The 26,924-nt window shown below is 45.6% G+C and overlaps 1 protein-coding gene across 2 annotated transcripts in view; it reads right to left on the bottom strand.

Moving 5' to 3' along the window:
* The window catches only part of AASDH (aminoadipate-semialdehyde dehydrogenase), a 58,666-nt gene that overhangs the window by 15,563 nt on the left and 16,179 nt on the right, over positions 1–26,924 (bottom strand). For both annotated transcript variants that reach the window (XM_077279726.1, XM_077279727.1), the window contains exons 7-11: positions 26,695–26,801; positions 24,323–24,495; positions 10,138–10,330; positions 4,042–4,160; positions 3,233–3,959 (exon numbers count right to left, since the gene is read on the bottom strand). In XM_077279726.1, the coding sequence (XP_077135841.1) occupies positions 3,233–3,959; positions 4,042–4,160; positions 10,138–10,330; positions 24,323–24,495; positions 26,695–26,801 (1,319 nt within the window). The remainder of the gene's footprint in view (positions 1–3,232; positions 3,960–4,041; positions 4,161–10,137; positions 10,331–24,322; positions 24,496–26,694; positions 26,802–26,924) is intronic.

Here is a 26,924-nt window from a genome sequence, read left to right as displayed (position 1 = left end):
TGCACGTGGCCTTACTCCTGTCAGGAACCGGTCATGAATTAGACAAGCTGTGGAGTCACATCCTCATCCAGCTCCGGCTCCGCTGGGAACAACCATTGTGAAAAAGTCAAAACGTGCAACATTTTTCCACAATGAGCTGTTGCAGATTTTCAAAGCAATTTCCTGTGAAATTGCTTTAATAAACTGGTCATTTTTTTAAGGTTTTCATAAATTGTGTTTTTTTTTATTTTGCAGCATTCTGATTGGACAGTGTCTTGTTTGGAGAAGATTCCATCAGGATTTGCTTCAAAGGAGTGATATGCACTTTCCTTGGCCTCACCAGGAGTTTGTGTTTCTGAAGACCTATAGTGGAAAATGCCAAGTGTTTTAGAGGATTATTGTGAATTTTTTTTAACTGGATATGCCCTAAAAAAAATATAAATAAATAATATATATACACTTTAAAAAAGCGGTTGTTGTTTTAATTCAAATGCAAGTGAGGCTTAAGTGCTCTGGGAGTATCAAAGCACCTCCCAAGCCTCTGCCTCACAGGGATTCCCCACATAGCCACACCACTTTCCTCTGCTTGACTAACAGCCCATGGGCTTGACTACATAGTTATCTGAGCCGTAAGTCAGCAGAGGAAGGTGCGCCTGGGTGGGGAATAAATGACAGGGAGGTAGTACTTTGGAAATTGCTTTGATAGTCCCAGGGCACTTAAGCCTCGTTTACATATAAATTAAAGTGAACCTGTCAGCAGGATTGTGCACAGTAACCAATAGATAGAGTCAGGTTGGTGATTAAAATGATACCTGGATTGATGAAATCTGTCTTGTGGTTGCTGTTTAATCTGTATCTTCAGTTAATGATATGCTCGTGCTCCGGGGCGGCCTGTGCGGAGTCTTCCTGTGGTGCTTGGCTTCTGTGTTCTGTATTCATCTGTACGGCTGCTGACAGGTCACTGATCCCTCGCTGACCTGCCCCCTAGTTTACATAATGAATATTATCTATATCTTGGGATAAAAAACCCTTCTGCAGCCTGATCGCACGTGCAGTGAATTATATACCCATTTCTGTGATGTAACCCTAAAGTTCCTAAAAAAAAAAATCCGTTTGAAAATGGTGGAGTCTGCGCCTGCCCAGTAGTAGCTAATCAGTGATCTGATGGCCAGCAGCACCATCTTGCTAGAGAACAAAAAAAAAAAAAATTCTTCCTCCAAGACGTCATTTTCAGACAGATTTTTATTTTTTTTTTTTCTTTAAGGAACTTTGGGATTACATCACAGAAATGTGTATATGATTCATACACATGTGATCAGGTGCCACTGCCAACGCCTGCCTGCAGAATGTCCTTTCCACCCCCTCCCCCCCAAGATATATATAATATTCATTATGCAAACGAGGGGGCAGGTCAGTGAGGGATCAGTGACCTGTCAGCAGTCTGCATTATGAATACCTTATCAGAGCACCACATGAAGACCCCCACAGGCCGCCCATGGGGAACGAGCATATCATTAACACAAAAGTGAAAATACAGATTAAACAACAACCACAAGACTGATTTTATCACCCCAGGTATCATTGTAATCAGTATAATGGCGCCGACTTGACACTGTGTGTAGGTTACTGAGCACAATCCTGCTGACAGGTTCCCTTTAAAACAATAATTTTGCAGCCAGGGAGCAACAGATTTAATCAGAGAATGTGTGGATGAAAATAATTTTCATAAAGAAACATGACCATGTGAACAGTTTGGGTCAATGGATGGACTTGGCAGAGATATTCCCTTCAAATGGGTATTCACATCTAATACATTAATGATATATCCACAGGTTATGACATGAATGTGTAATAGATGTGGTTCTCACCGTCAGGACCGTCTCCTATCTTTCTTGAGAATGTGGCCCAGTTACATGCTTCACATTAATGGGAACTTGCCAGCAGCCCTCAATGGGGGCACGTCCTAAAGATAGGAGAAGGTGTTCGTGGTGAAGAATCTATTACACTCATGGCATATCCTGTACGTAAGTCATTAATGTGTGAGCTGGAAATGCCCCTTTAAAGACGGACATGAAAAAGAAACAACTTTATGGTTTCATTGAGGGTACAACAGGGTCTTGATTTTTGGAGTTCAGACGGAACCCACAATGGAGGCATGAATGTGTGGCTGAAACGTGATGTGAACATACCCATAGTCTAGTTCTCATCAAAACAGGAGGACAACCAATGTGCTTTTTACTAAATGTCACTCATCTTTCCTAAAATCTCAAATGGAAACTGACATTTCTGTGTAACTGAAGGAATTTGCAGGCCTATCACCTGGGGGAGCTGGACTACAGCCCCTATGGGAGTGAGTAATGGTTTCCATTTTGGTTGCTCCATGACTTCCTTAGAAACAGATAGCTCTTTTTATTGTATCACATTAAGACCACCCATGTCCATATCTCCTATCAATGCATACAGAAGTGGGTCTTCAGCTCTGGACCCCTTTAAAAGTCAGTCCAAAATCTAAAGCCAAATGGCCACCATGTAACCTTTACTGTGTGGCCATTGGTGTTATCTACTGCCGAATACAAAACAGACTTTTCTTATAGACTTTAGCTTTAGGCGCTCACTCAAAACTCATTTGTTCAGAGCGGCCTATCGCGTTCCCTAATCAGTCATTTTATGTTTGTGTGTGTGTAGCCCATTCACTATCTCACCTACCCCCCACCCCCTGAAGATGGCTGGACCATCATTGTAAATACATCATTGTAAATACACACCTGTGCTTTGTATCTCCCCCACCTCATTGTAGATTGTAAGCTCTCACGAGCAGGGTCGTCTTATTTTGCTTTATTGCTGTATTGTTAACATTGTTACCTATGACTGTTGTGTTTGAAACTGTTAAACTGTAAAGCGCTGCGGAATATGTTGGCGCTATATAAATAAAGATTATTATTATTATTATTATTATTATTATAGACGGTTTCATATATCTTCCTCTATTAGCCCATCTTCTGTGTCCGATGAGGGCAATACTCATGTGAGTGCTTCTGCCGCTTAGCTTTAGGGATTAATGGACACAGACCTCCACCGATCAAGACTTCTGAAAAGTGAAAAGTTTTCTGAAGATGCAGATGTCCTTTAAAAATTCTATACAATTAAATAAATGGCTTTATACACTACAGACATTCAATTCCGGAGCTGTGAATATAATCAGTACGCTGCGGGTGTTGACTAATCCTAATGGCAAGATTCATCCTATTCTTACCTACAAGGATAAAATTTCCACATTTAGACACAGCGGCCGAAGATTCAATACGATCTCCAAGGATTCTCTCCCACACAATTGCTCCAGTATCCAGATGAAGAGCTTGCACTCTATGTGAATGGGAGCCAATGTACACAGTCCTGGCCGAATCTTTGCCAGATGATAAAACAAGGAGAGGTGATGCATCTACACATTTACCCGTGTCTGATGCCCATCTTTCCTGTAGGGTCATTAGCTGCTCAGAAGATGGAGTTGGCTTTGTCCGTTTAGACCCTTGCAAATTCCATGCAAGATCTGGACTTAACCCATGTGTTACTTTGCACTGCTGTTCGTCTAGTCCAGAGCAATCATTTATGAACAGCCTGTTGCCTCGGCTCAAGGATACAAAAGAAGCAGCATCCATCTGTGATCTCAGACCTTCAGATCTTCGCTTTGTTGGGTGCTTCTCACTCACATCTACACTGTGATGTTCATGGCTTCCTATGTCTGCTACACCCATGTGATCCTGTAATTTATCTATGACCAGAGAAGTACATTTAAGAAGGCATCTGTGAATGTCCAGGAAAGTATCACTGAGGACAACTTCTAAAAGTCCCGGCACAGATCCACCAACAAAATTCTCCACTTCTTCATGGAACCGGATTGCCTTTAAAGAGTCACCACCACTGAGCAGAAATAAGGAGTCTTCAGAAATGTCAGGACAGCCTTCAGGAAGGCCCAGCACAGACTAAATTGGAAAAGGAAAGATTAATAGTCAAAGCAGAACAAAGGAGAAGACATGTTATAGACATAAAATATAAAAGCCATACCTTCCATAGGTCCTGCAAGCGATACCACAAATCATCCTTTATACATGGCAACCATGATTCTGTCCTTTTCCGTAAGTGATTGGTGTAAATGAGTTTTAATCTAGAAAAGTTTATTTTACCTTGAAAGATAAAAAAAGACTCTTAGATGTGCAGTATTTCACTCAGAAGTATTACCAGATCACATAATACAGACTGTATACTATTACTGCCAATAAACGTAACAAGTACTAAAATGAAGAGGTGTTATCTGGTTTAGAAACACTATTTTTAAACAATGAACCAGAGTTCATATAGGGGAGTCCTTCATTCATATCGTCCAAAAACAGGGATTTTTGTGTACTCCCCGTAAAATCCTTTCCTCCGAGCCACTCATTGGGGGATGAAGGACCATGGGTGTATGCTGCTGCTGCTGCTAGGAGGCTGACACTAAGTAAATATAACAAAATTAGCTCCTCCTTCTCTGCAGTATACACCTACCACTGGCTGGCTCCATCCCGAACCAGTTCAGTGACAAAGCAGCAGGAGATAAAATAAATCAAATACGGATACAATGTCAAACCAAAAAACAAACATAGCCATCAGGTCAATAGGGTGGGTGCTGTGTCCTCCAATGAGTGGCTCGGAGAAAAGGATTTTTCGGTGAGTAAACAAAAATCCTTGTTTCTCCTTCTCATTGGGGGACACAGGACCATGGGACATCCCAAAGCAGTCCCTGGGTGGGAACCGACAGGACATACAACCTCACACACCAACAGCCCAGAGATGCGTTACCGCCGTCTGAAAGATCCGCCTTCCCAGACTCGCATCTGCTGAAAGCAGAGTGTGAATGTTGTAGTGCTTTGAGAGGGTGTGCAGACTGGACCGCCGATGCCTGGTGCCGAATGGTCCAGGAAACATCCACCAAACGAATAAAGTGTGCCCTAATCCCACTGGAGTAGACTTGACTCTGACGCAGTAAGACTCCTGAATAGTCGAGCGTATCCACCTGGCTATTGTAGATTTGGGCACGACTAGTCTCTTCCGGTGACCCTCAGCGAGAACGAATAAGGCATCTGTCTTGCAGAAGAACTCCGTTCGGGAGATCTACCTACTGAGAGCCCTCATGTAATCTAGAGTATCGAGAGCCTTCTCAAAATGGCGTATTGATGCCGGTCAAAAACGAAAGCAGGACAATGTCCTCGTTAAGGATATGAAAAAAAAAAAAGAAAGAAAAAAGGACGGGAACTGTTGGAGAACCACCCTGTTCTGGTGAAAGAAAAAAAAAAATATGAGAAAAGGAACTCGACCGGAAAAGCGGCTAGCTCCGATCTCCGCTTGATCATAGTTGCAACCAGGACGATGACCTTCTGGGAAAGGAGAGTCAGAGAGACATCTTGCAGCGGCTCAAACGGAGACTCCTGCGGAACATCCAGGACCAGGATAGGGTCCCTGACATCCAACGGCTCTCTGTAGGGGGGTACCACGCGGGAGGCTCCCTGAAAGAAAGTCTACACCTGTAGCTTAGAAACAATCCAGTGCTGAAGCAAAACCGGTAAGGTCAGAACGGGGAAAGCAGGAGGAGAATGAACGGCTGTCCATGCACCCTGCGAAAAACGCTTTCCTGGTGTGGTGAAAAATTTGCTCCGATAAATGCGCCACGATGCAGGTTTCCGAGCACGAAACAGAGGAAACCACCTACCGAGAGAACCCACTCGGGTTAGGACCCAGGATTCAAAGGCTAGGCCGGTAAGCACAGGGCCTGGAAGAGCCATTCTGGACAATCCAGTGGCCGGAAGGGGCGTTGACGATGAGCCGAGCCAACTCAGTGTACCATACCCGGCGAGGCCAGTCCAGAGAGACAATGATAGCCGGAATCCCTGTCGCCTTGATCATCCCAATGACCCTTGGAGGTAATGGAGGACGAATCTGACGCCACACACGGAAGGTGTATCCGCTCCAACGACCTCTGGATCCCGGAGCCGGCTATGAGCCCGGGTACTGAGGCGTTTAGCCATGATGCACTCAGGACCCTATCTGGAATCCCCCAGCGATAACAAATCTGAAGGAACACCTCTGGAGGAAGTGACCACTCTCCCAAGACAAGACCCTGATGGCTGAGTAAGTCTGGAACCCAGCTTCACACTCTAGGGATGTGAACCGCTGAGATGACCGTGGATGACATCTCGACCCAGCGGAGAATGTGTTTCACCTCACGCCTTGCTGCCCTGCTGTGGATGGTTCCGTGATAAATGATATATGCCACAGCCGTGATGTGGTTTAACTATATTCGAATGGGGCGACCCACCAGGGGTGATGGAACCGCCTCAGGGACAATTGAATCGCCAGGATCTCCAAGCCGTTGCTCGAAAGTGGCGACTCTCGATGTGACCAGTGCCCCTGGGCCGTGAGATCCGAAACAATCGGAATAGACGGTGGAAAGCGAATGCATTCCTGTCCCAGCCGATAGTGAGGCAAAAGTCGACAAGGTGCCCGAGTCCCCTTTTGAAGAGCTATGACCTTGTCTCACAGAAAAATTACCAACCCTCGGGAGGTGTGTAGGGTCATACCTAAAAGGGATACCTGCTGAGCCACGACCAGGAAAGATTTGTTTAAGTCTATCCACCAGCCCAGGCGGGAAGAGAGTGTCCAAAAGGATATGGACGCCTACACACAGGCTTGGAAAGACTGCCCCTTGATCAGGAAGACGCCAGTTATGACAGGACGACCCCACCCCAAGCATGCAGAATGAATATGACAACCGTCATGACCCTTGTAAATGTCCTGGGATTGGGGTGAGGCCGAAAAGCAAAGCCTTAAATTAGAAATTATCCTTTCGGACGGCGAGAACCAGGAACCTTCTAGAGTCGGAAAGATCGAGATATGAAGGTAAGAATCCTGTATGTCGATGGATGCTAGTAAACGCCCTCTTCTACATTGAGTAGCCTCAGGTCCAGGATGGGACATACCGCTCAGTCCTTCTTTCTCCAGGGATGAACCGTGCTGTAGAACGGGAGGAAACACTGTCTTGAATGAAAGACACCAGGAGACTGGCTCATTTGTCATGAAAGATGGAGAGCCAGATATGACAAGACAGGAATAGAGGTCCGCCTACGAAAAGACCGGAAACGTTCCTGTGGACGAAAAAGAACGCCTAGACTTTTGCTTAGGAGGGAATTTTGTTTTCTCCTGTAGCGTCATAGATAAGCTAATACGGCTTCTTGCCGAAAAAGCACCCGGTCTGGTAGAGCAGAGACATGAAGGACTTTATGCACAGCAGAGAGCAAAGTGTGGGGACGCGTACAAGAGATAGCCTGACCAATGAGATCTGATTGGATAGTTCTGTTGCTTCCAGAGGAAGGTCAGTGTCCTGTATGGTCCTGCTCAGGGTATCGGCCCAAGAGACCATGGCATTAGATACCCGTGTAAAAAAAAAAAAAAGGGGGGGGGGGGGGGGGGGGGGAGTGCCGAACCCGAAGTCAGGTTGAAAAAAACAAAAAAACGCCCCGTGGGGGCTTTGAGAAATCATATGGCAAGGACCGAAGGGATTTTGAGGTCAGGCGGATCAACTGGAGGGGATTCTTCCCATTTCTTCCGCAATCAGGGGAAAGAGTATCTAACCACCATAAGCCTCTGACTTGTGAAGCAAATGTCCGGTCGCTCTCTGTGCCGGTGAGCTATATTCCCAGCCTTCCTTCTACCCACTCCGAGTCAGAAAAGGGGAGAAGGACCGCCATCTTCCTGCCATCACCGCTGTTTATCAGGGCCAATGGAAAGGAGGCTGCACGGAAACAGTAAAAACCTCTGGACATCCAAGGAGGTTAACTGATCGAGGATGAGTAAGGGCTGTTCGTCCGGCGCCAGGAGAAAGGGCATATGAGCCTCGATTGGCATAGAATAACAAGGCATGCCCATAACAGAAAAGATCGATGCCGGAAGGGGTACATGGAGATGACACTCCGCATTCCCGCCTGTTGTAGGTTTGGGGAGAGTGTAGCCCTTAAAGGATCCCTCGCCCTCCGTAATCTGGGGTGGAGGAATTCTCCGAGACAGGTTGGTGAAGGCCTTGGCCGATAGAGGAGTGACTGTCGCTTTGGTCAGTGTAGTTATGGACTGCAACAGAGACGAAGCAAGCTCAGGGGGACTGGGTACATCATTCGGGATCACCGTCCCTGCAGAGAGAGGTACTACGTCCCCCATGGCAACAGTGTCTGGCAAGTAGTACATGAAGTGGTGTGTACCTGTCGCCCAATTTTAGGTCTGGGAGAGATATACTGCACCACAGTATGCTAGCATCTTATACTGCCAATATTCTCCAATAGGGAGAGGAGCCCAAAAGAACTGCAGGGAAAGGCCAATATGGGCTGCTGTGTCTGCTGCAGGGTCAAGGCTCTTACCCAGTTCCTGTAGCCCGAGAGTGCTGCCGGTCCGCTGTGCCCCTTTAAGACCGCCACTGGGATCTCATTGGCACCGTGCCAGCTGAGGAGAGCCGGCCGGGTGGATAAAGATAGCCCCCCAGAGTTGTGGCGTGCGGAAATCTCGCAGTGAGCGAGAAGGGCCAGTTTGGGGAAGCGGGGCTACAAGCACCGCGTCATCTGGTGAGCGGAACCTCGGATTGCTCTGTGTATAGGACCACACCGTGGTCTAAATTTCTGTGGCTGACAGAAGCGTTACCCTAGGGAGGGAAACGCCACGGGGGAGCGCGCTGCAGTCAGACACAATCAGAGGAACTCTGAGAAAGAATCCCGCAGGCATTTTTAAGTCATGTTTGTGCTGGGGGGGGCTGCTCTTGGGATGCGCACCACGTGTAGGGCCCAGGCACCCTGTGCACATAAATCTGCCCAGACACTGATGCCCATTTTTCACTCTCACGTATGACAGGCACTTGTACTGAGAATCTGCAGCAGGGGCCCACCACCGACCTGGATTCTCTTACCAGCGGTGCGCATCCCGGCATGGCGCGGCCGCGGATGACTGGGCTTCAGTGTTGTTGCAATGTGGATGATGTCGGGAACCCTCCATCCACCATCCCGTTGTCCGCGAGGTGGAGAGGGAGGGTCTGCCTCCTTCCATTGCCGCTGTTTGTCAGTGGTAATACAGTGGGGGCCGCACGGACGCCATAAGTGCCTCTCGACATCCTAGGGGTTGACTCCCTTAGGACAGAGCAGGGCTGTTGGTCCGGCTGAAATAAGCCAGGCTCAGAAGAGGGTACATGGAGGCGACGCTCTATGTTCTCGTCAGTTGTTGATGTGGGGAGATCGAAACCCTGAAGGGAACCATCGCCCCTAAAGAAGCTCGGGAATACCTTTTAACGGTGCAGGCGGGGGTACGTGGAGGCGACATTCCACGTTCCCGCCTTTTGTTGGTTTGAGGACATCGGAACCCTGAAGGGATCCGTCGCCCCTGTAATCCATTAAAAGGAATAAAAATTGAAAAGTAAAAATTAAAAAATGTAAAATAATAAATGGTCTGAATAGCAGACCCATGTGCCTTGTACAGACACTAAGCAGGAACTGGTTCAGGCTGGAGCCAGTGGTAGGTGTATACTGCAGAGGAGGAGCTAATTTTTTTATATTCACTTAGTTTCAGCCTCCTAGTGGCAGCAGCATACACCCACGGTCCTGTGTCCCCCCCAATGAGGTGAAAAAAAAAACACCTTTCTTTCCCTGCAAGATCTGGCTATACATAGACATACCTGGGAAAAAAGCAGGCACTGCGTTATACTTTACTTGACCAGTGGTGGCTACATGCTTCCATGATTTTCCACACATTACTGTTTATCAAAGGGAACCCAAAGCTTCTATTTGGAGATATTGGAGAAAATTTAGAGACTGGCATGTTCCACAGAGTATCACTATAACTCATGCCAACAAACTTTAGTCAATCTGTAAGGCTGAGGTTGGTCAAGTCAACTTCTAGTAAGACTTGCTTACTTTTCAGGAAAGAAGTTAGGATGGTGCAAAAATGAAAAATAGGTTGCAATATTTTTGTCCAAACATTGACAACGATTATGTATGGGCTGCTGGATTATCATCAGAAATGGGATCGGACAAGTATCTAAGGTCTCTCGCTGCAGCATACTGCTCACTAAGGGAAGTAATGACCAATGCTAGGTCTTACCATGCTTTGTCTGAGGCAAAGAGTCCACAAGAACCACGTCGTCAGGCAATGCGTAACTCAGAAGATGGGCCTGTAAATGTCTCCATAAGGACTTCTTTTCTAAGAGTCTCTTTAGCACAACGAATAAGACTAATTGTTTGGCATTAAACCAGATCACTGCGCACGATTCCACAGGTTCAAGCTTTTCTACCACCTGAAAGAAGAGTAAAAGCGGAGTCACTTCTCACTTTCCTTACAACATTACATAGAGTTTCAAGAAACATCAAATATTCACTGTATATCAGATAGGGAAGTACCAAACTAGACTTTTAGTGAATTACCAAATTAAGTACCCAGTTTTACAAATAAATCATAGAAAACATAACTTTTACTATTTAAAAAAAAATCTAAAGTGTATTTTTCAACATACAGATCTGGCAAAAATTAAGAGACCACCACATCAAAACCCTGTCATGGGCAGTTCAATCTCCAGACCTGAACCCCATTGAAAAGCTGTGGAATGTAATAAAAAGAATGATGGCTTGTCACAAGCCATCAAACAAAGAAGAACTGCTTACATGTTTGCACCAGAAGCAGTGTGAAAGACTGGTGGAAAGCATGCCAAGACCCATGAAAACTGTGATCAAAAATCAATATTTTGTGGAATAACCATGATTTTTAAACTCTTCCTGAATTAAAAATAGATTTAGTCTTACCGGTAATTCAGTTTCTAGGAACCTTCCATGACAGCAGTATCGGAGGAAGTCTCCCCGCCCTAATAGGGGACAGGAAACAAAGAGGTTAAATACCCCTCCCCTTCCTGCAACCACCAGTGTTTTTTTCTGGACACAGTAGTAGCATGTATAGTTACCATAGTTACCACTTAAGCGCAGGAATCATTCAATAAGAATATCAGATGGGGGGGGGGGGGGAATTAGTGCTGTCGTGGAAGGTTCCTAGAAACTGAATTACCGGTAAGACTAATTCCATTTTCTCCAGTCACCTTCCACGACAGCAGTATCGGAGTAATGCCAACAACTAATTTCTTAGGGAGGGAACACTGCCTGCAGAACACATCTGCCAAACGATAGGTTCCTATTGAAATTTTGTCTGTAGTGCCTGGTGAATGTATGGACTGACGACCAGGTGGCGGCTCTGCATATCTGCTCAGATGATGCGTTCCCTCTCTCTGCCCAGGAAGTAGACAGAACGGGTGGAGTGGGCCTTCAGCGATGCCGGGGGTGAAAGATTCTGAGATGAATACGCTAGACAAATGGCTTGCTTGATCCAGTTGGCGATTGTACTTTTAGCCGCCTTTTTGCCTTTATTCCGTCCTGTCAACTGGATGAATAGGTTTCGGTCTATCCTCCAATTTTCAGTCTGTTGGAGGTAGAAGAGAACCACCCTGCGGACGTCCAGGGTGTGAAAGGCTTCTTCCTTCGGATTAGGGGTATTCGGACAGAATGAGGGTAAAACGATATCCTGACTTCTGTGGAAGTCTGAGACCACTTTAGGCATAAAGGAAGGATCTAGCCTAAGGATTATGCTATCCATGGTGATGGTTAAATATGGCACCTGTACTGACAGGGCCTGCAGCTCTCCTGTACGCCTAGCGGTAGTGATTGCTACTAGAAAGACGGTTTTAAGGGTCAGGATCTTTAAGCTGATGGCTGATAAAGGTTCAAGCGGGTCCTGGGTTAGACTATTTAGGACTAGGTTCAATCCCAAGGAGGGGTCTGGTCATGGAGCCTAGGACGGATCCTAGTTGCAGATGTCGTTTAACCCAGCGGTGGCCCGCTAAATCCTGATCAAAGAAGGAACTAAGCGCTGACACCTGAAACTTCAGAGTACTAGGTGAGAGTCCTAAATCCAGTCCCTTCTGGAGAAATTCTAAAATTTGTGCAATATTGGGATGGAATGGATCGGGCTTATTTGGGAAACAAAAGAAAAGACAAAAAAAGCCAGCTCACCGATAAATGAAAGAAGCCCGGAACTCCGTCCTGATGAGACGTACTGAGACTCCACAAAAAAAAAAAAAAATGGTTCCAGCTTCTTGTAAAATGTAAAACTTTAATCCAACATGGTAAAATCAGAGTAACTCCTGGGACAACACCATAGCACTGTATGAGGCAAGTGACGCGTTTCGACCGATACAGCGGTCTTTGTCACAGCTTTTTTTGTAGAGTCTGTATTACCTCATCTGAGAGACCTCTGGCTCTCAGAATCCCGGCCTCAGTAACCAGGCCGCAAGATTCAACCTGTGTAAGTCCAGGTGTAGCAGGGGTCCCTGCTGAAGAAGGTCGACCTTCTGGGGCAGAAGTATTGGGCCCTCTTGAGACATGTCTGTCAACGCGCCGTACCAGCTTCTTCCTGGCCACATAGGTGCCACCAGGATTGTTGTGACTGTCTGCCCGAATCTTTTGTAGTGTTCTTGCTAACATAGGAATTGGCGGGAAGGCGTATGCCAGAGCGAACTTCCAAGGATGGGAGAAGGTATCCAGCCCTTGTGCTTTGCTTGAGGGGTTGAGGGAGAAGAAAGTGCTGGACTTTGTATTCTGACTATTGGCAAACAGATCCACGTTGGGACTTCCCCACCTCCGAACCAGGGATAGGAAGACCTCCTGGTTTAGAGACCACTCCCCCGGATGGATGTCCCTCCTGCTGAGGAAGTCCCCTTGAGTATTGTCTTATCTCTTTATATGCACTGCTGTGATTGAGAGGCGTTTTTCCGGGCGGGAAAAAAGTCCTTGCAGCAGTTAGTTTCAGGCTGGCGTATTTCGTGCCTCCCTGGTGTCGGAGGTAGGATACGGTCGTGGTGTTGTCGGAAAATACACGTACATGGTGACCTTGAATGAGGATAGATGCAGCTTTTAGCGCTTCTTCTACCGCCTTTAGTTCCCTCAGATTTGAGGAGCTGGACCTGATGTTTGGGGGCCACAACCCCTGAAAATGATATCCTTCTACTACGGCGCCTCAGCCTCTCTGGCTTGCACCCGATTGTATTCTGATGTCCTTTCGAATGCAGCAAGACGTGGGATTGAAGGACTCTTGTGTGGGCCTGGGCCCAGGAGACTGCCTGGATGCATGACGTCAAAGAGCCCAGGATTGACATCGAGTAAGGTTGGGTCCTCTGATTCTTGAATCTGGAAATCCTCTGGACGAGGTCGAGCTGACGGTCTCTGGGCAAGAAGGACATTCTTCACCCCCTCCCCTTCCCGAGTCCAGAAGAACTCCCAAGAATTTCTTCCTCGAAGACGGATGAAGATCCAGCTTTTCCAAGTTTGGAATCCACCCCAGGGATCTCAGGATGTCCAGGACCTTTGTCACATCCAGATTCAGACGAGGAATGGATGGAGCGACAATAAGAAAATCGTCTAGATATGGGATGATACAGATCCCCTGTTGTCGGATGAAGATTACTGCTTCCGACATGATTTTGGTAAATACTCGCGAAGCTGACGAGACTCCGAATGGAAGGACATTGAATTGATAATGGCTGACCCGATGGCCTTGGGAAACTGCAAACCTGAAGAACTTTCTGTGGTCGGGATGGATCGGCACATGATAATGTGCATCCCTCAGATCTACCGTAGCAATTACCCAATCCTGACCAATAAGCGGGATTGCTCATCTGATCGATTCCATTTTGAATCTTCGATATTTGATCACCTGATTTAGGGGTTTCAGGTTTATGATTATCCGATGTTTCCCAGAGGTTTTTTTTTTTTTAACCAAAAATAGGTGAGAATAGTGACCCTCCCCTATTTATATGGTATGGATATGGTACCCGGGAAATCACCTCTTCCTGAAGTAGACCCTGGAGATCCAATAGCAAGGATTCTCGAAGGTGTGGAGACTGTAGGGAGGTAACCGTCAAGCAGTGAGGGTGAGGACTCTCGAATTCTAACCTCAGGCCTTCCTGTATGGTACGCAGGACCCACTGGTTTGCGGTGATGGCCTGCCATCGGGTGAGAAACCACGAGAGTCGGCCCCGACCGGAGTGCCGTCATTGCTTCTCAGGTACCTGCTGATGTTGGGAGACAAGGATGTTCCTGGTTTTACCCCCTTTTGGGTAACTCCACCGCCCTGATTTACCTTTACCCTTGTAATCCCTCTGGGGAGCTTGCTCACGGGAGAGACGAAAAAAGCGTTTCCTAGAGCTTCTCTGCTCTGGAAGAGCTTTCTTTTTATCTGTAGCCTTGTCTAAAATTTCACCAAGGGCCGGGCCAAACACAATGTCCCTGAAAGGGAATACCGCACAGTTTGAACTTGGAGGTAATGTCACCTCCCCAGGATTTAAGCCATAGAGCTCTCCTAGATGAATTGAAGAAAACTGCAGACCTAGTGGCTACACGGACAGACACAGCAGAGGCATCCGCTAGGAACCCCGTTGCCTTCTGAAGCAGAGGGCGAGAGTTTAGTATCTCTTCACTTGACGTCCCCTGAGAAAGGTGATTTTCTAATGTACGTAGCCAGAGGAATAGGGATCTGGCAACACATGTTGAGGCCACATTTGCTTTTAGTAGATTGGTGGATGTGTCCCAGGATTTTCTTAACAAGCTCACGATTTTCCGGTCCATGGGATCTTTGAGCTGAGAGGAATCTTCAAAGGGAAGAGCCGTTTTTTTGGTTACCCTGGACACCTATACGTCTACTTTGGGGGTCTCCCATAAAGAACAGTCCCTATCAAGAGGGAAGCAATTCTTTAAATCTGAAGGAATACTCAGACCTTTCTCAGGTAGGCCCCATTCATGAAGGACAAGGTTCTCAATGTTTTCATGTATGGGAAAACCTTTTTGGGTCTTGGGTTTTAACACCCCCCCCCCTCAAACATATCGTCCTGAACGGAGTGACTCACTTCCTCCTCCTCCACCCCCATGGTGCCCCTCGCCATAGTAATTAGCTCTTCCATATCTTCGGAAGAAAAAATATATTTTTTATTATCTGGTTTGGGGGTGGAAGTGGAACCCTCATCCTCACAAATGTCCTCTGAACCCGAGGTATGGATCTCGCCTGAGTCAGATTCCACGGGAGCCATCCTCCTTTTCTTAGGAGGAGGGGCTGTGGTGTTGGAGCCTGGGAATGGGCCCAGCGATCTCATCCGCTACTTACAGTAGGAGGGTGAACGCTGGGCTCTGCAGAAGCAGAGTGTAGGGGGTTTGTCGCTGTCCATATGGTCAGTCAGTCACCAGTCACAGAGGGACATAGACATATGGGCCTTACCTGGAGGCTTTCCCCCGACCAGGAATATATATCATTGAGGTCTCCAGCGTGATTTGGTGCTCCTCCTCCCCATGGTCCGTAGGGGGTAATCCATAGAAGAAACACCCATCATGTCTGCTGCTGGAAAAAAATGCTGGCCGGCGCGCGCTCCAGCGTGGAACGCATAGGAATGAAACCGGAAGTTCGGGAACGTCACTTAAGGTGCACGCGCGGCTTCCGAACAGCAGCGAGGAGGGAGAAGAATGCCGGGGAGCTACAGGAGGACCCCGATTTGCACTTCACCGCCCTGCTTTACCCCGCGAGGAGGCGCAGGAAGGACGGGATAACGGGTCCCAAGTCGCGCGGAGATGGGAGCAGTCACCGGAGGAGAGCAGAGCCCCCAACCTCGACTGCCCGGCACATATAGGTAACAGCGGTCCCAAACGCCGGTACTATCTGAAACCTCTCCATGCCCCATAGGGGACAGGAAAAACACTGGTGATTGCAGGAAGGGGAGGGGTATTTAACCTCTTTAGTTTCCTGTCCCCTATGAGACATCCTCCGATACTGCTGTCGTGGAAGGTGACTGGAAAACATTAGTATTGTTGTTTCTAAATTATTATGAACTTGTTTTCTTTGCATTATTTGAGGTCTGAAAGCACTGTGGTTTTTTTTTTAAATTTGAACATTTTTCTTTGTCAGAAAAAAAATACTAAATTTATTGCTTGGAAATTCAGAGACATATTGTCAGAAGTTTATAGAATAAAAGAACAATTTACATTTTACTCAAAAATATACCCATAAAAAGAGAAAAATCCGACAAACTGAACATTTTGCAGTGGTCTTTTAATTTTCGCCAGAGCTGTATGTATAGAAAATTATCGTGACTCCAACCCAAGGTTTTTTGTCTGTATTTTGAGGGGGGTAGGGTTGGGAGAGAGAAAAAAATATCCCTAATATGCTGCGGATTTTCCCCTACCTACCTGTGGAGGATCGCACCCTAGACCTGCACAGTGGTGCCCCCACTAGTCGGTGGCTATCCCTCTCTCGCCCTAAATGGCCCTGTTGTAAAGATAGAGGGTGCAGGAAGGATTCGGTAGTAAGGTATCATGTTTTAATCAGGTCAGTATAGTACCCTACATCATATATAATATGGTAGACAGGGAAAGCAGACAAACACAATTCAATCTGATACTGTGTAACCGCATATCTGAGATATAATAAAATATACTGTATATACAGTATATATATATATCTACTATATAATTGTCTAAGGGTCACTTCCGTCTGTCTGTCTGTCTGTCTGTCACGGATATTCATTGGTCACGGCCTCTGTCTGTCATTGAAATCCAAGTCGCTGATTGCTCGAGGCAAAACGGCCACGACCAATCAGCGACGGGCATAGTCCGGCGGCAAATGGCCGCTCCTTCCTTCCCACAGTCAGTGCCCGCTACATAATCCCCTCCAGTCAGCGCTCACACAGGGTTAATAGCAGCGGTAACGGCCCGCGTTATGCCGCGGGTAACCCACTCCGTTACCGCTGCTGTTAACCCTGTGTGACCAACTTTTTACTATTGATGCTGCCTATGCGGCATCAATAGTTAAAAGATCTAATGTTAAACATAATAAAAAAATTAAAAAATCGTTATATACTCACCGTCCGTCGGCCCCTCGGATCCAGAACCGACCTTTCCCGCTCCTCGCGGCGCACCGGTGACCGCTCCATGCATTGCGGTCTCGCGAGATGATGACGTAGCAGTCTCGCGAGACCGCTACGTCATCATCTCGCGAGACCGCAATGCACTCTTGGGACCGGAGCGCGCGAGGAGTGTCGGTAAACGCTTCGCCTGCATCCGGGGCCAACGGAAGGTGAGTATATAACTATTTTTTATTTTAATTCTTTTTTTTTTTTTTTTACAGGGACATGATGCCCACATTGCTATATACTGCGTGGGCTGTGCAATATACTACGTGGGCTGTGCAATATACTACGTGGGCTGTGCAATATACTACGAGAGCTGTGCAATATACTACGAGAGCTGTGCAATATACTACGAGGGCTGTGCAATATACTACGTGGGCTGTGCAATATACTACGTGGGCTGTGCAATATACTACGTGGGCTGTGCAATATACTACGTGGGCTGTGCAATATGCTACGTGGGCTGTGCAATGTACTGCGTGGGCTGTGCAATGTACTGCGTGGGCTGTGCAATGTACTGCGTGGGCTGTGCAATGTACTACGTGGGCTGTGCAATGTACTACGTGGGCTGTGCAATATACTACGTGGGCTGTGCAATATACTACGTGGGCTGTGCAATATACTACGTGGGCTGTGCAATATACTACGTGGGCTGTGCAATATACTGCGTGGGCTGTGCAATGTACTGCGTGGGCTGTGCAATATACTACGTGGGCTGTGCAATATACTACGTGGGCTGTGCAATATGCTACGTGGGCTGTGCAATATGCTACGTGGGCTGTGCAATATACTGCGTGGGCTGTGCTATATACTACGTGGGCTGTGTAATGTACTACGTGGGCTGTGTAATGTACTATGTGGGCTGTGCAATATACTGCATGGGCTGTGCTATATACTATATGGGCTGTGCTATATACTATATGGGCTGTGCTATATACTACGTGGGCTGTGTTATACACTACGTGGGCTGTGCTATATACTACGTGGGCTGTGTTATACACTACGTGGGCTGTGTTATACACTACGTGGGCTGTGTTATACACTACGTGGGCTGTGTTATACACTACGTGGGCTGTGTTATACACTACGTGGGCTGTGTTATACACTACGTGGGCTGTGTTATACACTACGTGGGCTGTGTTATATACTGCGTGCGTGGGCTGTTATATACTACGTGAGCTGTGTTATATGCTACGTGGGCTGTTATATGCTACGTGGGCTGTTATATGCTACGTGGGCTGTTATATGCTACGTGGGCTGTTATATGCTACGTGGGCTGTTATATGCTACGTGGGCTGTTATATGCTACGTGGGCTGTTATATGCTACGTGGGCTGTTATATGCTACGTGGGCTGTTATATGCTACGTGGGCTGTTATATGCTACGTGGGCTGTTATATGCTACGTGGGCTGTTATATGCTACGTGGGCTGTTATATGCTACGTGGGCTGTTATATGCTACGTGGGCTGTTATATGCTACGTGGGCTGTTATATGCTACGTGGGCTGTTATATGCTACGTGGGCTGTTATATGCTACGTGGGCTGTTATATGCTACGTGGGCTGTTATATGCTACGTGGCTGTGTTATATGCTATGTGGGCTGCTATACACTCCATGGGCTGTGCTATATACTACGTGGCTGTGCTATATACTCCGTGGGCTGTGCTATATACTCCGTGGGCTGTTATATACTCCGTGGGCTGTGCTATATACTACGTGGCTGTGCTATATACTACGTGGCTGTGCTATATACTACGTGGGCTGTTATATACTACATGGCCGGCCGTGAACAATCAGCGACAGGCGCAGTCCGGCCGTGAATTGGCGCGGAATTTGAACCACGCTTCGCTAATCGGTTGAACAGGCTGAATCCTGTGTATTCAATGTACTATTCTAAAATCTTCATAAATAAACTACATACATATTCTAGAATACCCGATGCGTTAGAGTCGGGCTACCATCTAGTGTGTATATATATATATATATATATATATATATATATATATATATATATATATATATATATATATATATATATATATATATATATATATATATATATATACATACATATATATATACATACATATATATATACATATACACACACACACACACATACATACAGTGCAGACCAAAAGTTTGGACACACCTTCTCATTTAAAGATTTTTCTGTATTTTCATGACTATGAAAATTGTTAATTCACACTGAAGGCATCAAAACTATGAATTAACACATGCACATGTGGAATTATATACTTAACAAAAAAGTGTGAAACAACTGAAATTATGTCTTATATTCTAGGTTCTTCAAAGTAGCCACCTTTTGCTTTGATGACTGCTTTGCACACTCTTGGCATTCTCTTGATGAGCTTCAAGAGGTAGTCATCGGGAGTGGTTTTCACTTCACAGGTGTGCTCTGTCAGGTTTAATAAGTGGGATTTCTTGCCTTATAAATGGGGCTGGGACCATCAGTTGTGTTGTGCAGAAGTCTGGTGGATACACAGCTGATAGTCCTACTGAATAGACTGTTAGAATTTGTATTATGGCAAGAAAAAAGCAGCTAAGTAAAGAAAAACGAGTGGCCATCATTACTTTAAGAAATGAAGGTCAGTCAGTCAGTCTGAAAAATTGGGAATACTTTGAAAGTGTCCCCAAGTGCAGTGGCAAAAACCATCAAGCGCTACAAAGAAACTGGCTCACATGAGGACCGCCCCAGGAAAGGAAGACCAAGAGTCTCCTCTGCTTCTGAGGATAAGTTTATCCGAGTCACCAGCCTCAGAAATCGCAGGTTAGCAGCAGCTCAGATTAGAGACCAGGTCAACGCCACACAGAGTTCTAGCAGCAGACACATCTCTACAACAACTGTTAAGAGGAGACTTTGTGCAGCAGGCCTTCATGGTAAAATAGCTGCTAGGAAACCACTGCTAAGGACAGGCAACAAGTAGAAGAGACTTGTTTGGGCTAAAGAACACAAGGAATGGACATTAGACCAGTGGAAATCTGTGCTTTGGTCTGATGAGTCCAAATTCGAGATCTTTGGTTCCAACCACCGTGTCTTTGTGCGACGCAGAAAAGGTGAACGGATGGACTCTACATGCCTGGTTCCCACTGTGAAGCATGGAGGAGGAGGTGTGATGGTGTGGGGGTGCTTTGCTGGTGACACTGTTGGGGATATATTCAAAATTGAAGGCATACTGAACCAGCATGGCTACCACAGCATCTTGCAGTGGCATGCTATTCCATCTGGTTTGCGTTTAGTTGGACCATCATTTATTTTTCAACAGGACAATGACCCCAAACACACCTCCAGGCTGTGCAAGGGCTATTTGACCAAGAAGGAGAGTGATGGGGTGCTACGCCAGATGACCTGGCCTCCAGTCACCAGACCTGAACCCAATCGTGATGGTTTGGGGTGAGCTGGACAGCAGAGTGAAGGCAAAAGCGCCAACAAGTGCTAAGCATCTCTGGGAACTCCTTCAAGATTGTTGGAAGACCATTCCCGGTGACTACCTCTTGAAGCTCATCAAGAGAATGCCAAGAGGGTGCAAAGCAGTCATCAAAGCAAAAGGTGGCTAATTTGAAGAACCTAGAATATAAGACATAACAAAAAAGTGTGAAACAACTGAAATTAAGTATATAATTCCACATGTGTTAATTCATTGTTTTGATGCCTTCAGTGTGAATGTACAATTTTCATAGTCATGAAAATACAGAAAAATCTTTAAATGAGAAGGTGTGTCCAAACTTTTGGCCTGTACTGTATATATAGGAACAGTTTCCTCTGTGCGTTGGTTTCAGTATATCACAAAAAGAGATTATAAGGTACAGGCAGATGTCAGTATAGCACATTATCCCCAATAAGACAGATAGGGTACTGGGTTTCTAAATCAAAAAGTTGCTTTCATACTCACGCCAGACATTTGTGCACATCAGTAGCCAGATTGCATATTTCTATTGTACATATTCCCAAATTGCAAGTTAATAGAATTTTTGAAACCCTACGATAAGTTCTGACTTCTTTATATGGATTTATGCCACTGTGTTAGGCCACTATGTTCTCCTGATGAACAAACTGACAGCAATAGGGATGTATGAATCCTAAAATTCTATTTACTTGTAATTTGGGAATTTGGAATGCCGACACTATCATTGCAATTTAAAAAAAAAAATTGGCTGCCCCCCAGCAAACTATACCTCACAGCTGGAGTCAGACTTTCTCAGTTTCGAGAAAGCAGTAGGAGGAAAACCAAAGAAGAGAATAGGGAAAAAAAAAAATCAAGGCAAGAAGGAAACATAACTGCACACCCAACCGGGCAACCTGGGAAGGGTGCGGTGTCCCCCAATAAAGACTACGAGAAACAGATTTTACAGCGAGTACCCCAAAATGTACTTTTCTTGTTTGTCTCATTGGGGACAAAGAACCATGAGACATCCTACATATGTCACTAGGGTGGGAAAATACTTAAATACCATACAGTCTTTCCGCCTTAACTTAAGCGTTAGTCTGGGCTACTGCTGCCTGCAGAATCTTCCTACCAAGACTCATATCTGCCTCAGCAGATGTGTGCACCCTGTAAAAAAACTTAAAAATTGTATGCACCGATGTCCAAGTAGCTGCTTTAGAGCTGCAAAGCCGATGCCTGATGAAGAACTGCTCATGAAGCTCCCATCGATAGCGTGGAGTGCACCCTAAACCTGAATGGGGCCACCCAGACATTATAAGCCTGGATAACAGCTGTCTTGATCTAGCGGGCAATGGTCCCTTGGAAGAGGCCTGACCCTTACGAGTGCCATCTGGTATGATAAACAAGGAATAGGATCACCTAAATGAGGCAGTGGCCGATAAACAGTACCTTACAGCCCTGACAACACCCTTGTGCAGAGTCTTCTCAATAGGATAAGATGGTGCCAGGCAAAAGGAAGGCAAAACAATATAAAAATATAATCATTAAATTCGAAATCAGGAGGATGGAACTGGCCTTAACACTACCTTTATCCTGATGAAAAATAAGGTAAGCAGCAAGAAAGAGCGGCCAGCTACGACACACAGAGAACGTAAAAAGACATCTCTGATCGGCTCAAAAGGCAGAGACTGATGAGCCTCCAAAACAAGATTAACACCTCTAGATTCTAAAAATCTACCGTACACTAGCCCCTGGAGAAAAGTTTTAAACTGGGTCTTAGATGCCAAATTCCTCTGAAATAAAATAGCCAAGGTGGACACCTGACCCATGTGGGAGTTAAGGGCCTGTCCTGTTTCCTAATCGGACTGTAGGAAGGAGAGCAACACTGGCAAAGAAAAAGACATTGGTGAAGTATTGGTAGAGTCACACCAACAAAAATAAGTGTTCCAAGGTAGACTCGCAACGAGGATGGCTTCTGGGCTCTACCCGTCATCTGGGTGACTGATTCAGACAGACCAGATGCCCTCAAAATCACAGCTTCAACAGCCATGTCGTCAAATTGAGCGACAGTAAATTCTGGTGGAAAAACAGACCCTATCACAGAACATCCGGGCGGTCTGGGACTGTCAATGGAACATCCTCAAGGAGATTGATGACATCCGAATACCAGTTAAGGCAGAGAAAACTGGGACCAAGCGATTGCCAGTGCGTCAACTGATCTCCTGAGGGTCCCGGTATCTTACCAAAAACTTTACCTTGTGATTTAGCCTGGATGCGCGCAGATCGACATCAGATACATCCCACTGCTGAAAACCTGCCTGAACACCTCCAGATGAAGATCCCACTCTCCTGACGCTGTTTGTCTATGACAAAGAGTCTCCCCTCAGTTGTCCACCTTGGGTATATGAACTGCCGAGATTAGAGGAACCTTATGCTCTGCTCGTTCCAGACTTCTTGCAACCTCTGCCATAGCAATTGGACTTAGTTTGCGCTCCCCGACAATTGATATAGGCCACATCTGTGGCGTTGTCTGATTGTACCCTGCTTGGTGACCACAGACTAAGTGCTACCAATGTAGAAGGCCAGATGGACAACTCTAAGTTCTAGCACGTTGATTAGGAGAAGTCTCTCCTGGCTGCTCCAGACCCCCTAAACTGTCAGGTGACAAAAGACTGCTCCCCAACCAGTAAGGCTGCCATCTGTGGTAAGAATCTGCCACTTAATGGGGCGAAAAGAGAGACCCTGAGTCAACACAGGAGAAATCAACCACAATGAGAGAAAAGAGGAGGCGATTGGGCCAATCCAGAGGCTGTATCGACCTGTCCCAAGAGATCATCAGTGTGTTTTGTAGAGGACTGGCCAGAAATTGAGCAAACAAAATTGCCTCAAATGTTGCCACCATCTTTCCAAAGATACTCATGCAAAACCAGAAGGAATATCTGCCTGGAAGCTTCAAGGTTTTGAAGAAGGACTGAAGTGCAACTCTCTTATCCTCTGGAAGGAAGACCAACTGTTGAACAGTGTTGAACACCATTCCCAGAAACTGTAGTCATGGTGTCGGAAACAAAACTGACTTTGTACTGTTGAAAACCCATGTGAATCATTCCACGGCCTGAAGAACCATCTGCAGGCTCTCTAGGTTCTGTGCAAAGGATGGCGCTTTAAAACCAAGAAAAGCTACTTAGGGTAAAATACAATAAAATATTCCATGGTTAATTATCATATCAATAATTTTATTAAGAGTACCACATCACAGATCGAATAAAAAACCTGAATATACAAAACAAGATTAAAAATGACAAAGTGCATAAAAAGCTTCCTCAGGGAGTGAAATGGCAAAACAAATTGTGAAGGATACCTGAGGAAGCTTGTGTGAAACTCGCGATGAAGGTAGGGGCGGCGGTAGCAGCATCCAACAGCAGGAACCTGGGTCAGTAACATTTATTTTGCCTATTCAGGTTTTATACTCGTCTTTGATATATTACTTGTTATTGTTGGTTTAGTTACTCATAATGTTACTTCTATTTATTAGTTCCATACTGTGACATTTTCATCTTTAATTACCATCATCATTAAAACAGTGCCACGCAGCCAACAAGAAAAGGAAGGGGGATGAGCTAGAGGGGTGGGGACCTAACCTAAGGCAGGTCTGAAAGAGAAATCTGAGGAAGCCTGACACCAGCAGGCGGAGGTATAGTCCGCTGGGAAGGAGCCAAATTTTATTTAAAGTGCAATAATAGTGTCAGCCTCCAGGTGGCAGCAGAGTACCCCCACAGTTCTGTGTCCCCCAATTTTCCTGCATTAAACCTATGAAAAGTTATTAGCTCAGTGAGGAAAGATCAGAAATGAGCAGAGCAGACTGAGGGGACAAATTCAATCTGTACCGTTTCCATACCTGCTGCACATACTCCGTGTTTAATCTCTTGCCGTGGCGTTTAATCTGGTTATCTTTACGTCCCACGTAAAACATGTCCCCGTCTTGTAATTTCACCCAATCCCCAGTTGCTCTCATTGTTCCATACGGCAGCATCAGCTCATCATCCAAAAAGCAAACTCGCTGTCTCCCTCCTGAAAGTGGACAGCGGCAAAATCCAGCATTAGGGCAATACAGACCAGTTACACATCTAATGGGCATCCTCATTGCGTTAGGTTACAGACTGGAAAAAAAGATGCAACAGATGATTTTGTAATTAGGAAAAAGGCGGGGGAAGAGATCATAATGAATGTTTTTTTTGCATTGGACAAAACCTAACAAAAAAAAAAACAAAATAGAAAAGTAGTTTCTTTAGTTTACATTTGCAAATCACTGGACAGGTTTTTCTGGAGATGGCTTGCCCCTTTAAAATCTCCAGGACTATGATAATACAATACCTATTGAAGTGAATGTGAACTGAGCTGCAGTACCCAGAACGGCCACTAGACAGCGCTGTGGTGTCTGGCTCTGGCCATGAGACCTGTTGCCCCCATTAAGCAGAATCTAGCACTCGATTCACGCTGCCTACAGCATGGGCAGCACCAATCTTAGACTTTAAAGGGAACCTGTCATCAGGATTGGCCGACATAAGATACGGCCACCACCTTTCAGCACTGATATACAGCATGCTATAATGTTGTATATCTGCCCCTAAACTGACCTGTAAGAGAAGAAAAATAACTTCTACTCATCTGCGGGGCGGTCCCATCTGATGGGCGTCACTGGTCTTGATCCGACACCTCCTCTCTGCTTAAGATCACCATCCTCCTACATCATCCTCGTATGGATGATGTGTCCTATATTATCCATATAGTGTCCCCGGCTGAAACTTTCCCACGCTAATGAGTTCATGTCCGGTCAGGCGGGGAGGCTGCGCAGGCAGATTTTCATTCATTCCTCCGTGGTTTACAGCCCGGCCGGTAGCATTAGCAGCGCTCTGGGTTGTAAACTATTTAACCCCTTGAGATGGATTACAGCGTGGGACTTGACTGTACAGCGGACAGGTATGGGATATTGTTGGTTTTTTATTTTGGAATTTTTTTGCAGGAGAACGAGAGCTTTACTTGGATTGAGAGTGCAATAAAGATGTTAAACCTGTGTGTTTAATTATTTCATTAAAATACTTTATTCTTAATGAGTGTGTGTATTTTTAACCCTTTCATACTATTAGATTAGTAATGGATAGGTGTCTTATTGACAACTCTCCATTATTAACCAGGCTTAATGTCACCTTATAATAGCAAGGTGACATTAACCCCTTATTACCCCATATGCCAATGCTACAGGGCAGTGGGAAGAGAGAGGCTAAGTGCCGGAATAGGCGCATTTTACAGATTTACAGATGCGCCTTTTCTGGGGTGGCTGGGGGAAGATGTTTTTAGTTGGGGGGGGGGGGGCAATTACCATGGTCCCTCTCTAGTCTATCAATATCAACCCTCAGTCACTGGCTTTCCCTCTTTGGCGGAGAAAACTGCTCGGGAGCCCACACCCGTTTTTTTCCGTGAATTAATCCTTTAATTTAACACCTAGAGCTCCCAAATTTTACACACACGTAGTACTAACATTATTAGTGAGAGACATATAAAAATCTAACTGTTCTGCAATGGTTTACTGCATGTAAACCATGTATCATATCCTGTCGGGTTCTGCAATGATTTTACAGAACCTGACAATTGAGTTATCGACTATTCTGCTATCTAGCTCTGTACGAATTATATATTTTCAAGAATATTTGAGCCCATGGATCCATAATTATATGTCCATATTGCAAGCTGGCGAGAAAATCTCGGCATACGGATGTCACACGGATGCTTACATGCGAGAAAATCGCATCCTCGCACTGCGCACGGATGACATACGGATCACTGTTCATGAAACATTTGCGCAATTCTCGTCCGTGAAAAACAGACCGATTATTTATACTTTGTGTGTGACGCCAGCCTAATAAAAGGTCTTTCTCTTGTCTTGCAGGCCGGATTGGGGGGGGATTTATAGAGCAGATTAGAATGCTGTATATGAGGGTGTACAGGTGCTGGCCTTACCTCATATGAGACAAACATAGTGACAGGTTCCCTTTAAAGACAGGTCATTAGTATATTATTCCTGAGACAACACAACAGACAAAACACCCCTAAATGCCACGGTTCACCATTGTACATCTGTTTCTCTACCAAGAACATTAGTTCCCTTTAGTCACTTTCCTATAATTTCTACAACTTTACAGGTAAACATACCTAGATGTTATACAAATTAAAAGACAGCATATACTGTAAAAACAAAGACTAATCCATTACCCAGAAAAAGCTGTCCTTCTCCTTCTTCCACCCTGACACCATCATCATTCCGGACTTCTATCATGGTTCCGTGCAAGGGATGGCCCAGAGGCACTGAATCCATGAACCTTTAAAAAATACATGAAATCTAGAAAAGTTAGAATCGACTAATCATTATTGGTATCAAATTCCTTACAATGAGAGATCAGAAAGTGAGAAGCTAAAATCATCATGTGCCAGTGGGTAGGTCA

This window comes from Ranitomeya variabilis, chromosome 1, assembly GCF_051348905.1.
Source record: "Ranitomeya variabilis isolate aRanVar5 chromosome 1, aRanVar5.hap1, whole genome shotgun sequence".
In the NCBI taxonomy this organism is placed as follows: Eukaryota; Metazoa; Chordata; class Amphibia; order Anura; family Dendrobatidae; genus Ranitomeya; species Ranitomeya variabilis.
The sequence above is the reverse complement of the archived record's forward strand: the minus strand, read 5'-3'. Positions and strand labels throughout refer to the sequence as shown.